The sequence below is a fragment of the Cricetulus griseus genome, chromosome 2, assembly GCF_003668045.3.
Source record: "Cricetulus griseus strain 17A/GY chromosome 2, alternate assembly CriGri-PICRH-1.0, whole genome shotgun sequence".
Taxonomy (NCBI): domain Eukaryota; kingdom Metazoa; phylum Chordata; class Mammalia; order Rodentia; family Cricetidae; genus Cricetulus; species Cricetulus griseus.
In genome coordinates this window covers 214,972,320-214,997,016 of record NC_048595.1, presented here as the reverse complement: position 1 = coordinate 214,997,016, position 24,697 = coordinate 214,972,320, and the positions used below count along the sequence as shown (strand labels likewise).

Here is a 24,697-nt window from a genome sequence, read left to right as displayed (position 1 = left end):
TATAGATTTATGATAATTAAGACTGAGCTAAAAGATGAGAAATCCTAGTCATAGGCCAAGCAGCATTTGAACCTAATACAAGTTTCTGTGTATTAATTTGGGCCTAACTCGGGTGGGTGGCTGGAGTTAAGCACACACGTGGTGGTGGGGCTCAGCGCCTTTTGATGGAAAGATTATCGTAACACCTAGATTCTATGTATGGTAGAAAGCAGGTGACATTTTGATGAGTATGACATATTTCATCTATTATTTTCATTCAGAGTATAGATTTTCCTTCTTTTTGCCTGAATAATGAATATAGATGTGTGTGTGTGTGTGTGTGTGTGTGTGTGTGTGTGTGTGTGTGTGTGTGAGTACCTGTGTGTACAAGCACATGCACAATGTGTGGAGTGAGACATAAATGCCATGGCAGACTTCTGGATGTCAGAGGATAATTGGTGTAGTTGGATCTTTCTCTCTACCTTTATGTGAATTTCAGGAATTGAACACATGTCACTAGGCTTGTACACCAAGGACCTTTGTCTTCTGAGCCATCTTGCTGGGAGGTTTTTTTTTTTTTTCTTGAGTGCAGGTATCTTGACTTAGGTGAAATAGCATCTCATAGTCATTTTAATAAATTCCCAGTGTCATACATTTTTTCTTGTGTTCATTGTCCATTTGTGTTCTTTGATAACTGTTTATCTCATTAACATGAGATCTGACCATCTGACTTGCTTTGTATAATGAAATATGAGCAGTGATACCAGAAGCATTCTTGCTGAAGCTGTTTAAGAGCCATCAGTGATCTCAGTAATGCAGTCTTGTCTTTAGTACTAAAGCAACATGTCCAGAGGCATCTAGTCCCTTTCTCTGGGTCTCAGAAAGAATGACATGAAAACAGACACAGTAGCTATAGCTGAATGACAGCAAGGGTGGGAAATAAACCTTTCTGCTTACACACCAGTAAGGCCCAGAGGCTGCTTGCTTCTGCTTGCTGTCACACTCTTGTTCTCTTACAGATGTGTCAACTCTCTTGCTTACTCACTTTTGAGGTATCTTTGTTTTTTCTTTTTCCTCCTCTTCTTAATTTTTAAAAATTTTACAAGCTTTATTATAAAATTTGCATATAAAATAAGCATCACACACCTCTCTATGCAGTTATAATAGCCATTCTAAAGTTGTGAACCTACGCACTGGATTTTACCCATTTAATATAAAGTCTACTTTTACATACTTACCTACCACCCAAACTAAAAACTCTATGACAGAATTTTTGCCTCTTATGATATATAAATTAATTTTCTACCAATGGCTCTATTCTATCATTTCCAATGATAAAACACTCACTACATGTTTTGTGTTTGACAAACTTTCCATGTCATTACCAAGTACTGTGATCAGCTCCTTTGTCTTTACTCCCCCTCCTTCCCTTCAGGACTTTATCATCAACAATAGCAAATATGTTCTGGGAAACTGATGAGGGTGTGATGGTAAAACACAAACTGTCATGGCCCATGGATCTCCCTTATAGGAGAGGACACAGAGAGAAGTCAGCAACAATTTGTATAACACACCATTGCAAGCAAGTTAAAAAATATGAGGGAGAGCTGTGCCCATCTTAATACAATAAAAGATGCTTTGTATACATTCCTGCACTGCAATCATAAGGATAAGTAATACTTGTACAGAAAGAACAGTAAAAATATTATAAAAATACAATATCATAGAAATGTCAAGTGTGACTTGAAGGGGATTTTGACTAAAGTCATGATTTGAACCAAATAATAAAAGTCAAACAGGTATAGCATATTACAGCAAATAGAAGGTGGCCTAGTCAAGGAGGCTTACAGATATGTGAAGAGAATGCTTTCAAACCTTTTCTAAAAATCAATGTTAATGGCAAAGTTAATTGATGATAGTTTTACTTAAAAAGAGAAAGGACATGTGTCCTTCTCAATACAGATAATGGCTAGAGAAGAGATATGACTGCCAGGCACCTACTCTCCAAAGCCACAGAGCATACACATCAGATCTGATTGCTGTTGGAACCACTGAAGATTTTAAAGATGCTTAGAGTGTACAGAAGTGTTTGCTCACATATTGGATATAAGAATTGAGATGGAAAGTGGCATAGGAAGACTCTGGTTCCTAAGCCAAGAAAACCAGATTAGCAAGTACAGGAATGAACTGATGATGGGCTGGAAGAGATAAGGGATGACCACATGTATCTTAAGTTGAAAGTTATCCTTAACCTCGACGTTATATGTCTAAGGGACTTCTGCTGACAGTGTCCTGGGTAATAACAAAGTATCATTTGGAATAAATTCACGTTAAGTTAAAATAAAGTAAAATATTCTTATATTATCCCCAGGTACTCATGCTGGAAGGGTTTATTACATATCACCTATTGGGAATGATATACAATAATTATAAAATCTGAATTACCTTTCATTGATTTCCTCTTTTAGGGTCTCAATTTCAGATTGGAGTTTTTTGTTTTCTTCTAACAATGCCGCATAGCTTTTTGAAATATTAATGTAGTCTTTGGAAATATTAGAAAGCTCAGTATCCCATGCCCTTTTCTTGATTAAAAAAGAATAAAAGAGCTATTTGTACATGTTTGGTAACTAAAAATTGAGTTTTAGATGTTAATAAAATTAGTGTTAATCATGCACGTTAATTATTAAGTACAGTGTGTAGTGCTCTGTAGGGAAAGAGGGAATATTTTACTTACTGAGGAATAATAAATATTAAGTATCTCCATGTACTGCTGTTCCAAATTTTTTTGCTTCCAGGAATATTGGTCAAAGTTTTTCTTCAAACCTTCCACCTAAAAGTGCACAGAAGATAAGTGAACTGAGTAGATTTCCTTCATTTTTATAAGAGAGTGATTGCATTTTACTTTGTATAGTTTCTGTAATGAACATTGAGTGACATAGTATAGAATAATGCTACACGTTTCTGCCATTTTGAAATCTAATATAGGATTCTGATAAAACATAGCAAATCAAATATAAATCAAGTCTAGTGTTTCTAATATTCAGGTGAATAATCATGACAAAAAGAATATGGTTTAATTACAGGAAAATTGGAAAACACCAGGAAAATTTGAAGCATAATTTATTACATTGAGAAGCAAAAGCAGAAAAATAGGATATAATTCCACACCTTACAAAATAGCCATTTGATTAATCCACTACTTAGTTCTAATGGTTTCACATTTTTCCTATAGGTATTGAAACTACAAAATATAAGTAATGGACAGATATTTCAACAAAAATTTAATGCTGAATCCATGAGCTTGCATATAGCTTATATAGCTGAAGAAATGGCTCTAGCAGATGATCTAATACAGTTCATCCAGTAGCTCCTGTAATTCTAGCTCTGAGGAACCTATGCCCTCTTCTGTCCTACAAGATGCCAGGGTAAAAGAACTATCCGTAACAGCTGGGACAATATGTCTCTACTAGAGGCAGCAACCTTACCACAATAGGTCCATAGAATTGCAAGATAGCTGAAGCACAAAACAAATACCTCAAAACAGACTTTATGAATATGATAGAACAATGGTTGTCAACCTTCCTAATACTGTGACACTGTAGGGGAAGCTGTAGCCATGCCTACTTAGGGGCTGGCTACAGGTGTGCCTGACCACGCTTCTGAGGGCTTGGTTAGGGGACATAGGGTGACTGCCTTTTCGCTTTCGGTTTCTCTTTGGTACTTGCTGTACAGACTGCTACCACGCTGGCTGGCTAGGTCACTCTGTATAAATACCCTTATATTTCTACCTGACTCCTTATTGGTAATTGCCCACTATATCTGGTGTCAGAAGTGGGATATTGGAAACCTACACCCCATTTGGGACAGGCTGTGGGTTCAACCGGGCCCACGGCCTAGGCCCGGAAAGCGCCCTCTCTCCACAGGCGTTCCCGGCTAGCAGCCGACCCGCTGCTGCTGAGCTGCTCAGAACCATCCACCCAGCTTGGAGACAGTTTCTAGTTGCCTAGAGAGGAGGTAGGCCTCAGCTTTCAGCAGAGGCTTCCCCTGGCTGCTGCAGCAGTAAAGCATGTGTTTCAGTGGTTGCAGCCGCAAGGCTGAATACTCTCTAAAATAAGCGCAGCCGCTTTTGTGACCTCTCTCCACCACTGACCGATTGCTGCCAAACGCCATGGAATAACTGAATGCCTGTGCTACCTGCTGTTCAAATACAGTTACTGCATCTGGAGTAGAAATCAGGTAAAATTATGGCGGAACATTTATCATTTTCTAAAATTGGTAATATTTTTGCTTATTACATGAATTCAATGTTTGAGGAGGATGCTAATTTGCCAATTACTAGCCTATATGCCATAATGGCAGTTAGCTTGCTGGTACAAATAGTATTACTAGCCAGAGGACTTAGGAACAGGGGTAGAGATAACCTCACCACCTGCTTGCAGGAAATAACAGCTTTACACAATGAGGTTTTAGAGAACAGATTAGGTCAGACCACAATTGTGCAGCAAGTGGAACAGAAATTGGATGATAAGCTTGGCTTTGTGTCCAATACACTAAAGACAGAGCTGTCTGATGAGATGCAGTGTATTTATGATAAGATAAACACAGAGAGATCCTCCATGTCTGAGGTCTTAGAGGATAGGCTGTCAGAAGACCATGACCAGCTAAAGAATATCTGTACCCAGCTAGAAACTCAGATAGACAATGTTACTCATCAACTAGATGCAATGGTGCAAAATACCCAGCATAGGGTTGAAGAATTGGACAATGCCATTCAACCAATTATTGAGGCATCCAAGGTAGCAGATAAGAAATTTGAGTTGAGATTTGAATGTTTGGAAGATAATTTACAGCACAGGGCTGACAGATTACATAGGTCCATACAGTCGATTGCTGAGGACTCAAAATCAGCAAATCATGACCTTGAATCTTAGACTCCAATAACTAGAAGGCAGTTTCCATGCTATCCAGATGCTGCCTAAGGATGATTGTATTAAAGACCTAGAAAAACATGTAGATGAGCAGTTAGAGCAATTTACAGATTCACTAAAGTGCTTGGAATCTTTTATGATTAAGGAGATTGAAACTTTTCAAAAGGATATCATTGCTAGGCTTAAAGATCATTGGGATGCCTCAGAAGCAGAATCACTCCAATCCCAGGCACCTACTCCACCTAGGTATTGTGACTATTCTTCTAAGGTTGTTACTCATACACCATTAGTGTACCAAGCTACCATGGTAGAAAAGCCAGCTTCTAAGAAACACCCTCATAGACAGATGGCTTATGAATGGCAACCTATACAGCTGAAGGATATTAAGTATATTAAAGAATCAGTTGTCTCATATGGTCTCCATAGCCCATACGTAAAACAGCTATTACATTCATGGGCAACCTTTAACAGGGTGACACCCACAGATTGGGAACGATTGGTAGCAGCTGTACTTGAGAATTCATGCCAAATCCAATGGAAGGCATTAGTAAGGGAAAAGGCAAAGCTCCCTGAGCGTCAGGGCATAAAGGAAGGTTTTGAAGCCCCTCTAGATAAGCGTCTTGGTCAGGGTATTTATGCTGACCCACAGGTTCAGGCTGAATATGATGATGATATACTGTCTCTATGCTGGAAAGCAGCATTAAATGCCTGGGATAAGGTCCATGAACCAGGAGAATGCCTAGAAGCTTATACCAGAATAGAACAGGGACCTACAGAACATCCAGGAATTTTTACAAAGGTTAACTAGGGCAGTAGAATTACAGGTAACAGATCCAGAAACAAGACAATCAATTATATATACAATAGCTTATGAAAATGCAAACCCTATATGCAAAAGAATACTTTTGCCTTTAAAGATCAGATCAGCTCTGCTAGAAGAATGGGTTTGTATGCAGCCAACATTGACTATAATGTGCAAGATACTGGAGCTTGGGTAGGAGAAGCCATCTCCAAAGGTTTAAAACGGCAACAGGAAATTAAAAGGTCTAGAGGTGAGGATGTAAGGGCTTGGCAAGGAGAAGCACCTTACAGAGGTCAACATAGATACCAAGAGGCTAGAGGTTACTACTACTATGAACCAGAACCTTGGGTAGGAAGAAGCCTTCCCCTGGAGACCACGAAGGCTCCAGGAACCTAGATGTTTCAACTGTGGTAAAATGGGACATACTAAGAGAAATTGTAGACAAATGAATTCTAACAATGCCTCATATGGAGGGCCACTGCCTTCTGGATTGTGTAGAAGATGTGGTAAGGGCAGACACTGCACCAATGAATGTATATCGACCAGGGGCATACAAGGATACCCCTTAAGGTCGGGAAACCCCGAGGGGGCGACTCAAGAAGGCCCCCACATTGAGAAAGCTCAGGTCATTCCCAGTAGCAGTGGAAGACAGTCTCTCACAGGAACAATATATAGTTCTTTGCCTATTGTGAAAAATGATACTGCTCTAGATGGTAGTTTGAATAGTGATGAAGAATCAAGTGTGAATGGACAAAATGAGAAATGCATATTTTGGCAAGCTTCTATTAATGATAAAAGGCCTCAGTTGAAAGTGAAAATTAATAATAGTTATTTCTGGCTGAGTGGACACCGGGGCGGATGTAACTATTATTACTCAAAAGTCTTGGCCTCAGAAATGGCCTCTTAGAGAGGCAAATGTACAGTTTTTAGGAATTGGAACTCTATCTAGAGTTTGACAGAGTGTTAACTCAGTGGTCTGCATTGGACCGGAAGGACAGAAAGGGATACTGAAACCATATGTGGCAGATATAGCTATAAATCTCTGGGGTCGTGATCTCTTACAGCAATGGAATACTCAGATTAATATTCCTCTAGTGCCAGATACAAATTATGTACAATCTTTAGATAGTAGAAAAGATCTGGTAAGACGCTATGGAAAATGTTTACCAACCATCCATGCTGTACAGAAACTAGGTACAAATGATGGACCTTCAGAGGAGCCAAAGGCCCTGCCATTGAAGTGGCTTACAGATGAACCAGTTTGGGTAGGACAATGGCCTATGACCTCTGAGAAGCTAGAGGCTTTAGAAAAGTTAGTACAGGAACAGCTAGATGCTGGACATATAGAGGAATCATCCAGTTTTTGGAATTCTCCTGTATTTGTTATCAAAAAGAAGTCAGGAAAGTGGAGAATGCTGACAGACCTGAGAGCCATAAATAAGGTAATTCAACCAATGGACTCTCTGCAACCTGGAAGGCCATTACCTTCCTTAATACCTAAAGGATGGCCTATTATTGCCATTGATCTAAAAGACTGTTTTTTTCACAATACCGTTACAGGAAAATGATAGAGAAAAATTTGCATTTACTGTACCAACTCTTAATAATTCACAGCCAGTTAGGAGATATCAGTGGAGGGTTTTGCCACAAGGAATGCTAAATAGTCCTACTTTGTGTCAACACTTTGTACAGCAACCTTTGGAAATAATTCGTAAGAAATTTTCACAATCTCTTGTTTATCATTACATGAACGATATTCTTTTATCAGATTCTAATAAGGAAACTTTGGAACGTATGTTTGAAATGGTGAAGGAAGTTCTGCCTCATTGGGGATTACAGATTGCCCCAGAAAAGATACAAAGAGGAGATTCTAATAACTATTTTGGTTACAAGATAGACTTACAAAGAATCAGACCTCAAAAGGTGCAAATTAGGAGATATCAGTATCAAACTCTTAATTTTCTTCAGAAATTATTAGGGGAAATTTCTCAATTACAGACAATTATTGGTGTAGAAGGACATGACTTAAAGCATTTAAAAATGGCCCTTAAAGGTGATAAGAACCTAGACAGTCTGAGAATATTATCTGCTGAGGCAGAAAAAGAGTTACAATGGGTAGAAAACAGAATATTGCATGCACATGTAGATCGGATGAACCTTGATTTAGACTGTATTCTGGTTATCTTGCCATCCAGAGAATACCCTTCTGTAATTCTGATGGAGAGGGAAGACACTATATTGTAATGGATATTTCTGCCACATAAACAGAATAAAAAGTTAAAGACATATATAGAAAAGATTTCTGATTTGATTTTAAAGGGTAAATTAAGACTTCGTCAGCTGACTGGAAAAGATCCAGCAGAAATTATAGTACCTTTAACTAAAGAAGAAATTTCCTCCTTGTGGAAGGATAATGAATATTGGCAAATAGCTCTTACTGACTTTTTGGGAACAATTAGCAACAACTATCCCAAAACTGACAGAATTAAATTCATAAAAAAGACAGTCTTGATTCTTCCATGTATTGTAAGACAAACTCACATTTCTGGAGTTCTTACCTTCTACACTGATGCCAACAAATCAGGTAAGGCTGATTATAAAGCAGGGGAGGTAAGTAAAGTAGTTCAAAGTCCATATACATCTGTACAGAAGGCAGAATTATATGCAATTCTCATGGTACTTAAGGATTTTACAGAACCTCTTAATATAGTTACTGATTCCCAATATGCAGAGAGAGTCGTGTTACACATTGAGACTGCAGAATTTGTTTCTGATAATACAGAATTAACTTCTCTGTTTTTACAATTACAGGAAACTATCAGAAACAGAAGTAATCCTATATATATTACACATATCAGATCCCATACGGGTCTGCCAGGCCCACTAGCACAAGGTAATGATGAGATTGATCGTTTATTAATTGAAAGTGTGCTAGAAGCCTCAAAATTTCATAAGAAACATCATGTAAATAGCAAATGTTTGATAAAGGACTTCTCCATCACTTGGCAACAAGCCAAGGAGATAGTGAGAAACTGTCCTACTTGTTTCTTTTATAATCAAACTCCATTGCCACCAGGTTGTAATCCTAAGGGCATTCAGAGAAATGAGGCTTGGCAGATGATGTCTTTCACTTTGCAGACTTTGGAAATTTGAAATATGTGCATCATACTATAGACACTTTCTCAGGGTTCCAATGGGCTACTGCTCTTAACTCTGAAAAAGCTGATTCTGTTATTGCACACCTGCTAGAGGTGATGGCAGTTATGGGTAAACCTGCACAAATAAAAACTGACAATGCTCCAGCATATGTCTCTACAAAATTGGAACAATTTTTCAAATATTATAACATAAAGCATGTTACTGGTATACCACACAATCCCAGAGGACAAGCAGTGGTAGAGAGATCTAATCGAACACTAAAAGAAATGCTCCATAAACAGGCTAGGGGAACAACCCCCCTCTTAAAAAATAGGTTAAATAATACATTATTAACACTAACCTTTCTTAATGCTAATGAGAAAGGACAAACAGCTGCAGAAAGACACTGGACTATGGATAAAACTGCTGAACTGAATCAGCCAGTATACTTCAAAGATGTATTGATCTCTGTATGGAAAGCACGATATGTTTATGTTGGGGAAGGGGTTTCACATTTGTTTCCTCAGGAGAAGAAAAGCTTTGGATACCATTAAAGTTGATCAAGATTCGAGTTGAAAAGGAAAACCCTCTTGACGAAGACAAATGACAAGTATTCTCCTAAGGTATATCTCATAAACTAAATAGAAACCTCCCAATGGAAAGGGAAGTGTTTTGCTTTTATCTTCACAGGAAAACTCATCTCCAGAAGGCAAAGTACACTGCATAGGTAGATACTTAAGAAGAGAAGGTAGCTATAACCATCAAACAAAAGGAATGTGCCATACGGTAAACTTTACAGCTGTCTCTCAGAAAATTATATTTCTCTTTATTTCCTAGTCCCTATTCAATTAGAGCAATGCTGGATTTAGAGGTGGGTTTGGCTTTCCTCCTCTAAAATCCAAGCATGTTGTTTAACTAAACTTTAGAGTTTCTGTATTGTATCAAGAAGCCAATTGATGTAATACAGAATAAGAGAAGAATTTGGGGGCTGTCTTTGTCTTTTCTTGGCTCTTTCTTTAAGGTGTACAGCCTCTCATAATTGTTATGCTCCCATGGTTGCCTTTTCTAGAATACATACTTACACAAGCAAATATTTCTCTGTTAACATTTATGTTTGAGTCCCACACAGCCAATGAAGACCTGACTGTCAGCAATTCCTGGATGCCCCAGAAAGAAAATGGGCCACACCTCCTCATCTGCACTGGATCCAACTTGTTCCATTTAAACTGACACTCCAGCCAGACATTCAGGTACTGACTTCAATCAAGTTGAGGATTTCAAGTCAGATCTTCAATCAAGCGAATCCCATCTAACATGGACTGGATATAATCCCTTCAAGACATTTACTACACTAACGTTTTCTTCCTACAGGACCCCACAAGGCTGTCATCATCCCATTTCAGCAGGAAGTTACTTGGAGAATGCTAAGCTCCCTTTCCCCCATTGTTGTCACTTAGGATAGTGTATATACCTAGTTAGGGATAGCTTTCTATTCTTTATGGTTGGGATTGGAAGGAGGTGTTCAGGCTTGGACAACTCTTTCAGATGACTTTAGGGTTTAGTTAAAATAGATATGGTTAGGATGTGACATAAGCAGATTGTTGTATCTTTTTATATTTCACCTTTTTGATTGTTAATTTTGGATACTTTACACTGTTAAGTTTTAATCCTCTTTTAGACTAAAAGGGGAATTGTAGGGGATGCTGTAGCCATGCCCCCTTATGGGCTGGCTACAGGTGTGCCTGACCATGCCTGCGAGGGTATGGTCAGGGTGATGTAGAGTGAGGGACGCTTATGTGGTGGGCTGCTTTCGCTTTTGTCTTTGTTTTGCTGTATGGACTGCTGCCCTGCAGGCGGGCTAGGTCTCTCTGTAAGTAAGGCTTTTTCCCAATTAAATTCCCTTGTATTTTTACCTGGATCCATATTGATCATTTCCCACATTAAGAGAGCTCATCCGTGACACTGCCTGGTGGACCAGGACCTAAAGTGGGAAGGTCCAAAGTCCTGGGATAGAACTAAACATGACTGATAAAAATTTTTAAAAAGAAGGAAGGAAGGAAAAAAGTTAATGAAATGATGCCTAATGATATTTTGCTATACTCATAGATTAGTGCCTAGCCTAAATCCCATCAGAGAGGCTTCATCAAGCAACTGATGGAAATAGATAGAGAGACCCACAGTCAACTTTAGACAGAGCACAGGGAATCCTGTGGAAGAGAGGGAGGAAGGATTGTATGAGCCAATGGGGTAAAGGACACCACAAGAAAATCCACAGAACCAAGTAGCCTGGGCTCCTATGGGTTCACAGAGACTGAAATGATGAGGGAGCCTGCCTATGATTGACCTAAGCCCTCTGAATATATGTTATAATTGTGTAACTTGGTCCTTTTGTGGAACTCCTAACACTGGGAGCAGGGGCTGTCTCTTACTCCACTGCCTGCTTTTGGGACCCTTTCCTCCTACTGGATTGCCTCATCCAGATTTAATAGAAGATACCCAGTCTCTTCCTCCTACACAAACTTACTATTCCTTTATGTCCTCCTCACCCCTCCTCTTCTCTACTTGTCATTATCCTAGCTCCCTCTGCCCTCCCCCCATGCTCCCAATTTGCTCAGGAGATTTTGAAACTTTACCCTTCTCCAGGGGGCCAAGTATGTCTCTTTTAGAGTCCTCATTGTTTCCTGTCAACTCTGGCAGTATGGATTGTAGGCTGGTAATCATTTGCTCTGTGTCTAATATCCATAAATGAGTGAGTACATACCGTGTTTATCTTTTTGTGACTGGGTTACCTCACTCAGGATGGTTTCTACTAGTTCCATTCTTTTGCCTGTGAATTCAAGATTCCATTTTTTTTCTTCCACTGAGTAGTACTCTATTATGTACATGTACCACATTTTCTCTATCTATTGTTCAGTTCAGAGGAATCTAGGTTGCTTCCAAATTTTGGCTATTACAAATAATGCTGCTATGAACATAGTTAAACCGATGTCCTTGTTGTATGAATGTAATTTTTTGTGTATATGCCTAAGAGTGGAATTGCTGGATCTTGTGGTAGACTGATTCCCATTTTCGTGAGGAGTCACCATACTGATTTCCAAAGTGGCTCCACCAGGAGTGGAGGAGTGTTCCCCCTTTTCACATCCTCTCCGGCATAAGTTATCACTGGTGTTTTTTGATTTTATCCATTCTGACAGGAGTAAGATGGTATCTCAGAGTTGTTTTGATTTGCATTTCCCTGATGACTAAGGATGTTGAGCACTTTCTTATGTATCTTTCAGCCATTTTAGATTCCTCTATTGAGAATTCTCTATTTAGTTCTGTACCCCAATTTTTAATTGGATTATTTGGTGTTTTGGAAACTAGCTCCTTGAGTTCTTTATAAATTTTGGATATCAGCCCTCTATCAGATATGGGGTTGGTGAATATCTTTTCCCAATCTGTGGGCTGTCATTTTGTCTTGCTGACTATGTCCTTTGCCTTCCAGAAGCTTCTCAGTTTCAGGAGGTCCCATTTATTTATTGCCAATATCAGTGTCTTTGCTACAGGAGTAATGTTCAGGAAGCTGTCTCCTGTACAAATTCCTTTAAGGGTACTTTCCACTTTCTCTTCAAAGAAGTTCAGTGTCACTGGATTTTTTATGTTCAGGTTTTTGATCCGTTTGGACTTAAGTTTTATGCATGGCAATCTACATGGATCTATGTACAGTATTCTACATGCCAGAATCCAGATATGCCAGCACCATTTGTTGAAGATGCTTTCTTTTTTCCATTGTGTATCTTTAGGGAGAAGAATAAGAGGGGAGCAAAAAAAGAGATACTATAAGAGAGGGAGCCATTTTAGGTTTAAAGAGAAATCAGGCACTATGGAAATGTCCTGAGATCTACAAGGATGACACCATCTAACAATCTAAGCAACAGTGGTGAGGCTACCTTAAATGCCCTCCCCTGATAATGAGATTGTTGACTAATTTATATGCCATCCTAGAACCTTCATCCTTTAGCTGATGGAAATAGAAGCACATACCCATAGCTAAACACTGAATTGAACTGGAATCCAGGTGCAGAGAAGGAGAAGTGATGAGCAAACAGGTCAAGACCAGGTTGGTGAAACCCACAGAAACAGCTGACCTGAACAAGGGGGGAGCTCTTGGTCCCCAGACTGATCTCTAGGAAACCAGCATGGAACCGATGCAGACCCCATGATTGTTGGTGTCAGTGAGGAGGCCTCAGAAATCTATGGCGCCTCTTGTAATAGATTAGTTCTTATCCCTAGCATAGGAATGGACTTTGGAAGCCACTTCCACATAGAGGGATACCTCAGGCTAGACACACTGGGGAGGGCCTAGGCCTAATCCCCAAAGATATGACAGACTCTGAAGACCCTCCCTGTGCGGCAGGAATGGTATGGGATAAGTAGTGTGTTAGTGGGGTTAGGGGAGAAAGAGAGGGAGAGGGAACTAGGATTGACATGTAAAACAACCTTGTTTCTAATTAAAATTTAAAAATGGAGAGAAAAAAAAAGAAGATACCTTGTCTCACTGCAACTTTTTATGCTGGGGCTGGCTGATATCTATGGAAGGCCTGTCCTTTTCTGGAGAGAAATGGAGGAGGAAGAATGGATGGGGAAAGGGGAAGTTGGCTGACTGAGAGAAGTGGAGGGAGGAAAAACCAGTCAGATGTAAAAACAAAACAAAAATAAAATAAAATACACTAGCAGTCTTATATAAATTTTGTTAAAACACATAATATTTGACAATAAAGTCAATAAAATCAAGAACCTATACAGACATAAACTATTGTGTAAGGCCTGAACCAATTTCCATGTTGAGAAACATGTTACAGGAATTCTTATTATGGTGATTTTCCTAAATTAAAATTAAAACATAGTAATATAACAAAGCATTCTAATTTAATTACATAAACTGAAGAGTTTTTCATTTGTTTTTGAACATTTTTTTATTGATTCTTTGAGAATTTCATATGATGAACCCCAATCTCACTCATCTCTCAGTTACCCCACACTGCCCATCAGCCTTGTAGTATCTGCCCCCGAAAAGAAAATTTAAAAAGAAATAAAAAATAAAAATAAAATAACAAACTAACAAAACACAAAACAAAAGTAAGACAACATCAAGAAAACAAACAAATAAAAATACCCCACTTTGCTTCTCATTCTTTCCCACCTCTCTGTTACTTCTTCATTCATCTTAGTGACCTTGGGAGCTTGGTGTGTTTTGCCCAATTCACTTTTTTTGTCCAAACAGTCTACTTAACAATGTTCATTGTGGAAATGAGTTGTTGGTCAGCTTCAGGGCCTCTGGCTTCTGGTACACCATCGATACCAGACCCTCTCTGAAACTCCTCTTGTATATCCTGCTGTTGACCCAAGTCATGGAGATCCTGTGGCTATGGTACCACAACACCATTCCCTTCACATGCTCCTGCAGGTCATAGATGGGGTAAATGCTACAGTGGGTCAACTCAAAGTCCTGCATGTGTGCCTGGGTAGTTGAATTGGTTAGTCATGGCTACTGGAACCATCCAAGCCAGCTCTGCTACACCTTTGGTGAGGGTTGAGACCAGCTTTCCAAACAGTAAGGGCCAGGTATCCTATGAGGAATGGAGTCAGCTCTCCTTTTTTAGGGTAGTTTGGCAAAAGGGAGGGAACACTCTCCAATGAGGTTTGGGATCAGCTCTCCCAGGGACATTAAGGGGAAGGACCAGCTCACCAAGGCTCTTGCATATCAACATGCATAGTTCACATGGGTCCTTGTCAACACAGCAATGGACATCAACACCTGGGGCCATGATGATGTTCATGCTTGAGCTACTGCTGAGGACCGTGCCTGGGTCCATGGTCCTACTGTAATTAGAGTCTTTGTTGATGTCCATGGCTCCTGTTACTATTGAAGGTTGTATGAATGCTAGATCTGGGCCACCACCTGGGGACAAGTTGGTACCCTAGGGCTGTGCTGCCGCCAGGGACATGCTGATTTGAAGACTGATTTTTTAAAGTGGTGTTTCTAATTAATCTACTTAAAAAAAACTTTTGTGGGTATGTGTATGTGACTGCAAGTGTTTATGTGCACCACATGTGTGCAGGAGTCTAAGAGGTCAGAATCCCACAGGATCTGATTTACTGGTGGTTGTGAGATGCACATCGGTATTGGGAAGTAATCTCAGCTCTTTTAGCTGCTGACACATTTCTTCATTCCCTAAGCTGAAGTTTAATGGAAGGAAAAGTAATATGACACTAACCATGAGTCATCTAAAAATAAAATTAGTGTCAGAAACACTCTACCAGATATCAGAATATCAATATCACTGTTTTAAAGTAGGACCTGCAATTGCATTAAATAAACATGGTATGAAAATCTAAATGCCTAATAGTTATGAACTAACATTTCAAAATGTTGTATCAGAATTCAATGAGAAAGAATTTAATTAACACAATTATAAATAAAATGGCATTTCTTTCAAAAAAGTGTGAAGTGTTTTGTCTACCTCATATCCAGCTCATTGCAACTATAAATTTCAGATAGACAAATAGTACTGGCAACAAACATTACAAATCATTAAAGTGATTGATAATAAGCTAACAGGATAGTCAAACACTGGAGGAGAATGTCACCTTGTCACTTAAAAGATCTGTTGACAAGGTAGTTTTATAGTGTGTATCAAATCAGAAATGAAGGAAAAATGAGACCATGAAAATAACATGAGATTATGTCAAGAGTCATAGAAATCTGTACAAAGGACACCAGAGAAAATAAAATAGTAGAGGAGAGAGAGAGAGAGAGAGAGAGAGAGAGAGAGAGAGAGAGAGAGAGAGACAGAGACAGAGACAGAGACAGAGACAGAGACAGAGAGACAGAGAGAGACTCTACATTACAAAATGTAAAGAAAAATAAAAAGGTATCAAAACACATGTCTGGCACAGGGGAAATGTTAAGGGATCCATAGGGATGATGCCAACTAAGAATCTAGGCAGTGGTGGAGAGGCTGACTTTGATGCCCTTCCCCTATAGTGAGATCGATTACTACATTGGTTACCATTGCTAGAGCCTTCATCCAGTAGCTGATGGAAGCAGAAACAGGCACCCACAGCTAAACCCTGAGCCACATTTCAGGAATCCAGTTGTGGAAAGGAGGGAGGAGGCAAAGAAGGAGCAAAGGCATTAAGACAGTGCTAGAGAAACCTGCAGAAACAGTTGACCTGAACTATTGAGAACATGGAGACCATAGTCATAAAACTGGGGAACCATTTGGGAGCCCATTCTCTATGGAAGGAGACTATTGCAGCCTAGATACAGGAAGGAGGGCCTGGGCCCTCCCCCAAATGATATGACAGACTTTGATGGTCCCCCAAGGAGGGCCTCACTATCCCTGGGGAGGAGTTGGGGGTGTGTGTTGGGGGTTTGATGAGGAGCATGGGAGAATGTGAGGGCGAAGGAATGGGGCAATGGATATGTAAATATGAGTGCCTCTGAAGTAAAATTAAAAAAATAAAAACACCCAATTATTGAAATTCTCAAAGGCACTTATGAAACTAAAGAAATAGTCCTTTGTAAGAATTGACATGGAGCCTGTGTTATTATGCCTATTCCTAGTCCATCTCTGCCTCTACACATGTCTGGGTGAGTGATGGTCACAAAGGTGATGAAAGCTTGAAGTTGGTATTCATGAGGAAGAGCAGAATGTGGTTGGCTAGAATGCATCCAAAGCCTCAGAGTTTCATTTTCTGAACCCTCTGGTGGAAGTTTGTTAAGTAATAGTCCACTTATTCAAGTTGAAGTCTTTTCACATGCAAAGGATCCAGCTTTATAGCCACTTGATATCACCTAACAGTTGGGACATGAACAGACTAGTCAAACCAATTAAAAGTGAAGGTAGGATGACAGTTTCCATAGTGGCCTTGCAGCTCATCCTTGGTAGTGTAAATGCTGTGAATACCCAGGAATAAGTAAAGGCCTCAAGCTGGTTAAGTGTCCTTAAAGTTCCCAAAGGATGCAAGATCTCACAGATGACCAGCATTAAGGCTCTAAGAAATCAGGAACACTTGAGTGGTATCTGAGTGAGTTCTGGAGATATACATAAACCAGAACACAGAGCAGCAATGAGACTGACCTTTTTCAATGTCCCATCATCACCAAGTCCTCAGGCTGAAAGGAGACTTGATTGCGTATATAGGACACGGGTATTACAAAGACCTATGGACAAACCAATGACAACTTCAGGAGACACAAACAGGAAGAAACCAAAAAGAGTGAGAGTCTGATGGCAAGTATTACAATGTACACTTTTAAAGTGTCTACTTGGCAAAACAGTAAGATAGCTCATGAGACATACAAAGTAACAAGAAATACAAAATCTATAAGAGGAAAAGAGGACTCAATAGAAACCTTATCCCAGAGAAATTAGAGGACTCAATAGAAATGTTATCCCAGAGAAATTAGAGATGCTCTTTTAAGTATGTTCTAAGAGTTAAAAGAAAATATAACTTTAGGAAGTAAGTTAAAACATTTTACTGTTTTACCAGAAAGGGAATATTAACAAATTGACAGAAATTCCATAAAAAGATGTAAATAGATAATCTACATTTGAAACATATAATCACTTAAATTAAAAAAGTAAACCTTGCTTTCTGGGTTTAGCAGCATTGATGATCAGGTAAAGAAAGGATGGACAAAATTGAAGATGAGTCTCATGAGCTTATCCTTTATGAGGCACAGAAAGACAGAATAATTAGACACCTCCATAATTATGACACACTATAAAACATACCAACACACACAGTGATAGTTATAGAGAGAATCAGGGAAGTGGAAAGTAGAAGGTAAGCAAGGTTTGCAAACATAGACGAAAACAAAGCAACATTTATCTACAGAAAAGAGTCCTAGGAGAATCTAAGTACATGAAACCTAAAATTGTATGTGTGGCTTATTACCATCAAACTATCAAAAGTCCAAGACAATGAGAGGAATCTTTGAAGTAGCATAAGAGAAGCTGAGCCTCACAAAAATTAACATCTGTTTTCTCATTCCAAATAGTATGTACCAGATGCCTTAAGCCACCATATTCAAAGGACAGAAAGCAAATTAACCCCAGTGATCCCGTATCCAGCAAAAACTACTGCTTAGAAAGGAAGCTCGTTATTAGCACATACTGAATAATAAAAAGACTCATGACTCCCGACCAAAAACATCATACACCCCATCACCCCCACCCCCCCCCCCCACCCCGGCCTGCACCTGTGGGCCTGGGTTAGACACACCCAGGCAGGGAGGAGATCCCTGCGCCCCGAATCTGCTAGCACCACACTCTTCCATTCTGCTGACCAACCCAGGAACTAGGAACTAGTGAGGAGACTACCAGGAGCGTCAAGACCATCCAGAGTTGTCGACATTGAATTCCTGGCCCCCACACACGACTGGGTCACAAGAGGAGATAGAGACCCCACCTCTACCCACTAAAAGAAGATATGGGGAAAAGACAGAATAAGATTTCACCCAACAACAGAAAGACCAATACTACACCACCAGAATCTAGGGACTCCATTCCAGCAAGATCTGAAAAGCCCAACACAGAGCATGAAGATGAGATGGACCTCAAAAATTATCTCAGCAAGATGATAGAGACCTTTAAAGAGGAAACAAGAAAATCCCTAAAATAAATAGAAGAAAAAGCAAACAAAAATTAAACAAATTGGAGGAAAAGACAAACCAAAAAATCCAATAAATAAATAAATCTCTTAAAGAACCTAAAGAAAGCCAAGAAAAAACATCCAAACAAGTGAAGGAAATTCTTGAAACAGTTCAAAGCATGAAAGCTGAAATAAACACAATAAAGAAAACACAGAATGAGACCATGCTGGAAATGGAAAGACTGGATAAACAATCAGGAACTGAAGATGTAAGTATATCCAATAGAATTCAAGAGATGGAAGAGAGAATTTCAGTTATTGAAGACTTGCTAGAGGATATACATTCATCAACCAAAGAAAACCTCAAGCCCAACAAATCCCTAACACAAAATATCCAGGAAATATGGGACAACGTAAAAAGGCCAAATTTAAGAATAATAGGTGTAGAAGAAGGTGAAGAAACACTGCTCAAAGGAACAGAAAACATATTCAACAAAATCATTGAAGAAAACTTCCCCAACCTACAGAAGGATATGCCTATGAAAGTACAAGAAGCTTACAGGACACCAAACAGACTGGACCACAAAAAGAAGTCCCCCTGACACATAATAATCAAAACACCAAATCTACAGAATAAAGAGAAAATATTAAGAGCAGCAAAGGAAAAAGGCCAAGTAACATATAAAGGCAAACCAATCAGAATCACACCCGACTTCTCAATGGAAACTCTGAAAGCCAGAAGGTCTTGGATAGATACCCTACAAGCACTAAGGGAGCATGGATGTCAACCCAGACTACTGTACCCAGCAAAACTTTCAATCATTATAGATGGAGAAAACAAGATATTCCATGACAAAAACAGATTTAAACAATACATATCCACAAATCCAGCACTACAGAAGGCTCTGGAAGGAAAACTCCAACCCAACGTACATAACTACACTCACAAAAACACTGGCAGTAGATAATCTAATTTTACCAAACACAAAAAGAAACAGGAGGGCAAAATCCACACACAATGACACCACCAACAATAAATCCAAAACAAACAAGAACCACGAACAATGGACAATAGTATCCCTAAATGTCAATGGTCTTAACTTACCCATAAAAAGATATAGGCTAACAGAATGGATACGAAGATAGAATCCATCCTTCTGCTGTTTACAAGAAACACACCTCAACTTCAAAGACAGGCGATACCTCAGAGTAAAAGGATGGGAAAAATTTTCCAATCAAATGGGCTCAAGAAACAAGCTGGGGTAGCAATCCTAATATCTAACAAATTAGACTTTAAACTGAAAGCAATCAAAAGAGATGAAGAAGGGCATTTCATACTCATCACAGGAAAAGTCCATCAAGATGAAATCTCAATCCTGAACATCTATGCCCCTAATACGAAAGCACCCACATTTGTAAAAGAAACATTATTAAAACTCAAACCACACATAAGACCACACACACTTATAGTAGGAGACTTCAACACCCCCCTTACACCATTGGACAGAACCACTAGACTGAAACTTAACAAAGAAACAAAGTATATGACAGAAGTTATGACACAACTGGGTTTAACAGATATCTATAGAACTTTCCATCCAAACAGAAAAGAATATACCTTCTTCTCAGCACCACATGGAACCTTCTCTAAAATTGACCACATAGTTGGCAGCAAAGCAAACCTCCACAGTTACAAAAGTATTGAAATAACCCCTGTATCTTATCAGACCACCATGCATTAAAGCTAGAATTCAACAGCAATACGAATTGCAGAAAACCTACATTTGCGTGGAAAACGAATAACACCCAATTGCACCATTCCTGGGATGAGGAAGAAATAAAAAAAGAAATTAAAGACTTCCTTTAATTTAATGAGAATATAGACACAACATACCCGAACTTATGGGACACCCTGAAAGCAGTGCTAAGAGGGAAGTTCATAGCACTAAGTGCTCACATGAAGAAACTGGAGGAAAGTCACATTAGAAAATTGACAGAACAACTGAAAGCTTTAGAGCAAAAAGAAGCAAACATACCAAGGAGGAGTAGACGCCAGGAAATAATCAACCTGAGAGCCAAAATCAACAAAGTAGAAACTAGGAGAACAGTACACAGAATCAGTGAAACAAAGAGTTGGTTCTTTGAGAAGATCAATAAGATAGACAAACCTCTAGCCAAACTAACCAAAAGGCAGAGAGACAGCATGCTAATTAACAAAATCAGAAATGAAAAGGGGGATATAACAACGGACACTGAGGAAATCCAGAGACTCTTTAGGTCATACTTTGAAAACCTGTATTCCACAAAATTGGAAAATCTAAAAGAAATGGACAGCTTTCTGGATAAATATCACTTACCAAAATTATATCAAGATCAGATAAACAGTTTAAATCGACCTATAACCCCTAATGAGATAGAAGCAGTAATCAAAAGCCTCCCAACCAAAAAAAGCCCAGGGCCAGATGGCTTCACTGCAGAATTCTACCAGAAATTCAAACAAGAGCTAATTCCAGTATGCCTCAAACTGTTCCGCACAATAGAAGCAGATGGGATATTGCCAAACTCTTTCCATGAGGCTACAATCACTTTGATACCCAAGCCACACAAAGATATGACTAAGAAAGAGAACTACAGACCTATGTCCCTCATGAACATCGATGCTAAAATACTCAATAAAATATTGGCCAACCGAATCCAAGAACATATCAGAAAAATCATCCACCATGATCAAGTAGGCTTCATCCCAGGGATGCAAGGATGGTTCAACATATGAAAATCCATAATGTAATCCAATATATAAACAAACTGAAAAAGAAAAACCACATGATCATCTCACTAGATGCTGAAAAAGCCTTTGACAAAATCCAACATCCCTTCATGATAAAGATCTTGGAGAGAACAGGAATAACATGAACTTATCTAAACATGATAAACTCAATATACACTAAACCAATAGCCAACATCAAAGTAAATGGGGAGAAACTCAAAGCGTTTCCTCTAAAATCAGGAACAAGACAAGGCTGTCCACTCTCTCCATCTCTTCAATATTGTACTTGAAGTTCTGGCTATAGCAATAAGACAAGAAAAGGGGATCAAAGGGATACAAATTGGAAAGGATGAAGTAAAACTTTCACTATTTGCAGACGACATGATAGTCTACATTAGTGACCCGAAAAACTCTACCAGGGAACTCCTACGGCTGATAAACACCTTCAGCAAGGTAGCAGGATACAAAATTAACTCAAAAAAATCAGTAGCCCTACTATATACAGATGATAAATCCAATGAGAAAGAAATCAGGGAAACATCACCTTTCACAATATCCACAAGCAACATAAAATATCTTGGGTTAACACTAACCAAAAAAGTGAAAGACCTGTACAATAAGAACTTTGAGACTTTAAAGAAAGAAATTAAAGAAGACACCAGAAAATGGAAAGATCTCCTATGCTCTTGGATAGGTAGAATCAACATAGCAAAAATGGCAATCCTGCCAAAAGATTCAATGCAATCCCCATCAAAATCCCAACACAGTTTTTCACAGACATTGAAAGAACAATACTCAACTTTATATGGAAAAATAAAAAACCCAGGATAGCCAAAACAACTCTTTACAATAAAGGATCTTCTGGAGGCATCACCATCCCTAACTTCAAGCTCTACTATAGAGTCATAGTTCTGAAAACAGCTTGGTATTGGCACAAAAATAGACTGATAGACCAATGGAATCAATTGAAAACCCTGATATTGACCCACGCACCTATGGATACCTTATTTTTGACAAAGGTGCTAAATCTATACAATGGAAAAAAGATAGCATCTTCAACGAATGGTGCTGGATTGGGACATGGAGAAAATCTCAGATAGATCCATACCTGTCACCATGCATGAAACTTAAGTACAAATGGATCAAAAATCTCAGCACAAATCCAGCCACACTGAATCTTCTAGAAGAGAAAGTGGGAATTACTCTTGAACAAATTGGTACAGGAGACCACTTCCTGAACATTACGCCAGTAGCACAGACACTGAGGTCTGCAATTAATAAATGGGACCTCTTGAAACTGAGAAGCTTCTGCAAGGCAAAGGAAACAGTCAGTAGGACAAAACGACCACCCACAGAATGGGAAAAGATCTTCACGGATCCCACATCTGACAGAGGACTGATTTCCAAAATATATAAGGAGGTCAAGAAGCTTGCCACCAAAACACCAAACAATGAAATTAAAAAGTGGGGTGCAGAACTAAAGAGAATTCTCAACAGAGGAATCAGAAATGGCTGAAAGACACTTAAGAAAGTGCTCAAAATCCTTGGCCATCAGAGAAGTGCAACTCAAAACAACTCTGAGATACCACCTCACGCCTGTCAGAATGGCTAAAATAAAAAAAATATCAATGACAATCTATGCTGGAGAGGATGTGGAGAAAAAGGAACACTCCTCCATTGCTGGGGGGAGTGTGAACTTGTAAGACCACTCTGGAAATCAGTATGGCAGTTGCTCAGAAAAATGGGAATCAGTGTACCTCAAGATCCAGCCATTCCTTTCTTGGGTATAAACCCAAATAGTGTATGTACATACAACAATGACATATGTTCAACCATGTTCATAGCAGCATTGTTTGTAATAGCCAGAACCTGGAAGCAACCTAGATGCCCCTCAACTGAAGAATGGATTGAGAAAATGTGGTACATCTATACAATGGAGTACTACTCAGCAGAAAAAAGCAATGGAATCTTGAAATTCGCAGGCAAATGGATGGAACTAGAGGAAACCATCCTGAGTGAGGTAACCCAGTCACAAAAAGACAAACATGGTATGTACTCACTGATATATGAATTTTAGACATAGAGCAAAGGATTACCAGTCTATAATGCTCTTCACCAAAGAAACTAGGAAACATGACGGACTCCAAGGGATAAATGGTCCCCAGGAATGGAAGTGGCATGAACTCCCGAACTAATTGGAGGCACGAGGGTAGGGGGGGAAGGAGCTGCTACAATAAGAGCAAGAGAAGAGGAGTGGAGGAGAGGAAATGGAGAGACAGAAACATTGAGTTGGGGGAAGAATAGAGGAAAGAGAGCAGGATGAAAGATACCATATCAGAGGGAGCCACTATAGGTCCAAGAAGAGATCTGGAACCAGGGAGATCTCCAGAGACCTACAAGGATGACACAATCTGACAATCCAGGCAATGGTGGAGAGGATAACCCAAAAGCCCTTCCCCTAAAATGAGATTGATGACTTCTCTTTATACCATCCTAGAGCCCTCATCCAGTGGCTGAAGGAAGCAGAGACAGACATCCACAGATATACACAAAGACGAAATCGGGAATTCAGTTGAAGAGAGGGAGGAATGAAGAACGAAGGGGTCTGTACCAGGTTGGAGAAACCCACAGGAACAGTTGACCTGAACAAGGGAGAGCACATGGACCCCAGATGCTGTCTGGGAGGCCAGTACAAGACTGATCCAGACCCCTGAACATGGATGTCAATAAGGAGGCCTCTGCACTCCAGGGAGCCTCTGGTAGTGGATTAGTATTTTTCCCTGGTGCAAGAAGGGACTTTGAGAGCCCATCCCACATGAAGGGTTACACTCTGGCCCTGGACACATGGGGAAGAGCCCAGGACCAGCACAGGAAGATTTGGTGGACTTTGCAGAGCCCCCGTTGAGGGCCCTACCCTGCCTGGGGAGTGGTGGGTGGATGGGGTGGGGGGGCTGGGGGTGGGGGAGGAAGGTTGGGGGTGAGGGGAGGGAGAGGGAGAGGGAGAAGGGACTTGAAATAAGCTTGTTCCCTAACTAGAACTAATAAAATAATAAAAAAAGACTCATAAGTAAGTTTGGAAACCTTTCCTAGAATAAATTCCAAAGTAATTTCTTTAGGTCAATGTCACAGACATTATAGTTAGTTAAGTTCTATAGACATTTAAAAAAAAAAAAAAACAACCAATGAGTTGACTTGTTGCCAAACTGTTTTATATACTTTATAGCCTTGAATCTCACAGTCTCTGAATCTTTGGTAGTGGTTCAATAAATGACCCACTGGCTGCCTCAGCAGCCCTTGGTACTAACGGCCAGCATTTCCATTTTGCATCACTCTGCACAGAGGTTCCCTTTAGATGTGGTGCTCTTCTCTTTGCCTTAAACTTTTGATTGACTAGTAAAGTACTTTTTTGTATTAACTAGTAACTTGACTTTGGTTTGTTTG

General features: G+C 39.5%; 1 protein-coding gene across 1 annotated transcript in view; it reads right to left on the bottom strand.

Moving 5' to 3' along the window:
• Positions 1-24,697, bottom strand: part of Ccdc178 (coiled-coil domain containing 178) — a 345,282-nt gene that overhangs the window by 248,907 nt on the left and 71,678 nt on the right. Inside the window, exons 11-12 of the mRNA XM_035438744.1 lie at positions 2,714-2,809; positions 2,425-2,561 (exon numbers count right to left, since the gene is read on the bottom strand). Coding sequence (XP_035294635.1) covers positions 2,425-2,561; positions 2,714-2,809 — 233 coding nt within the window. The remainder of the gene's footprint in view (positions 1-2,424; positions 2,562-2,713; positions 2,810-24,697) is intronic.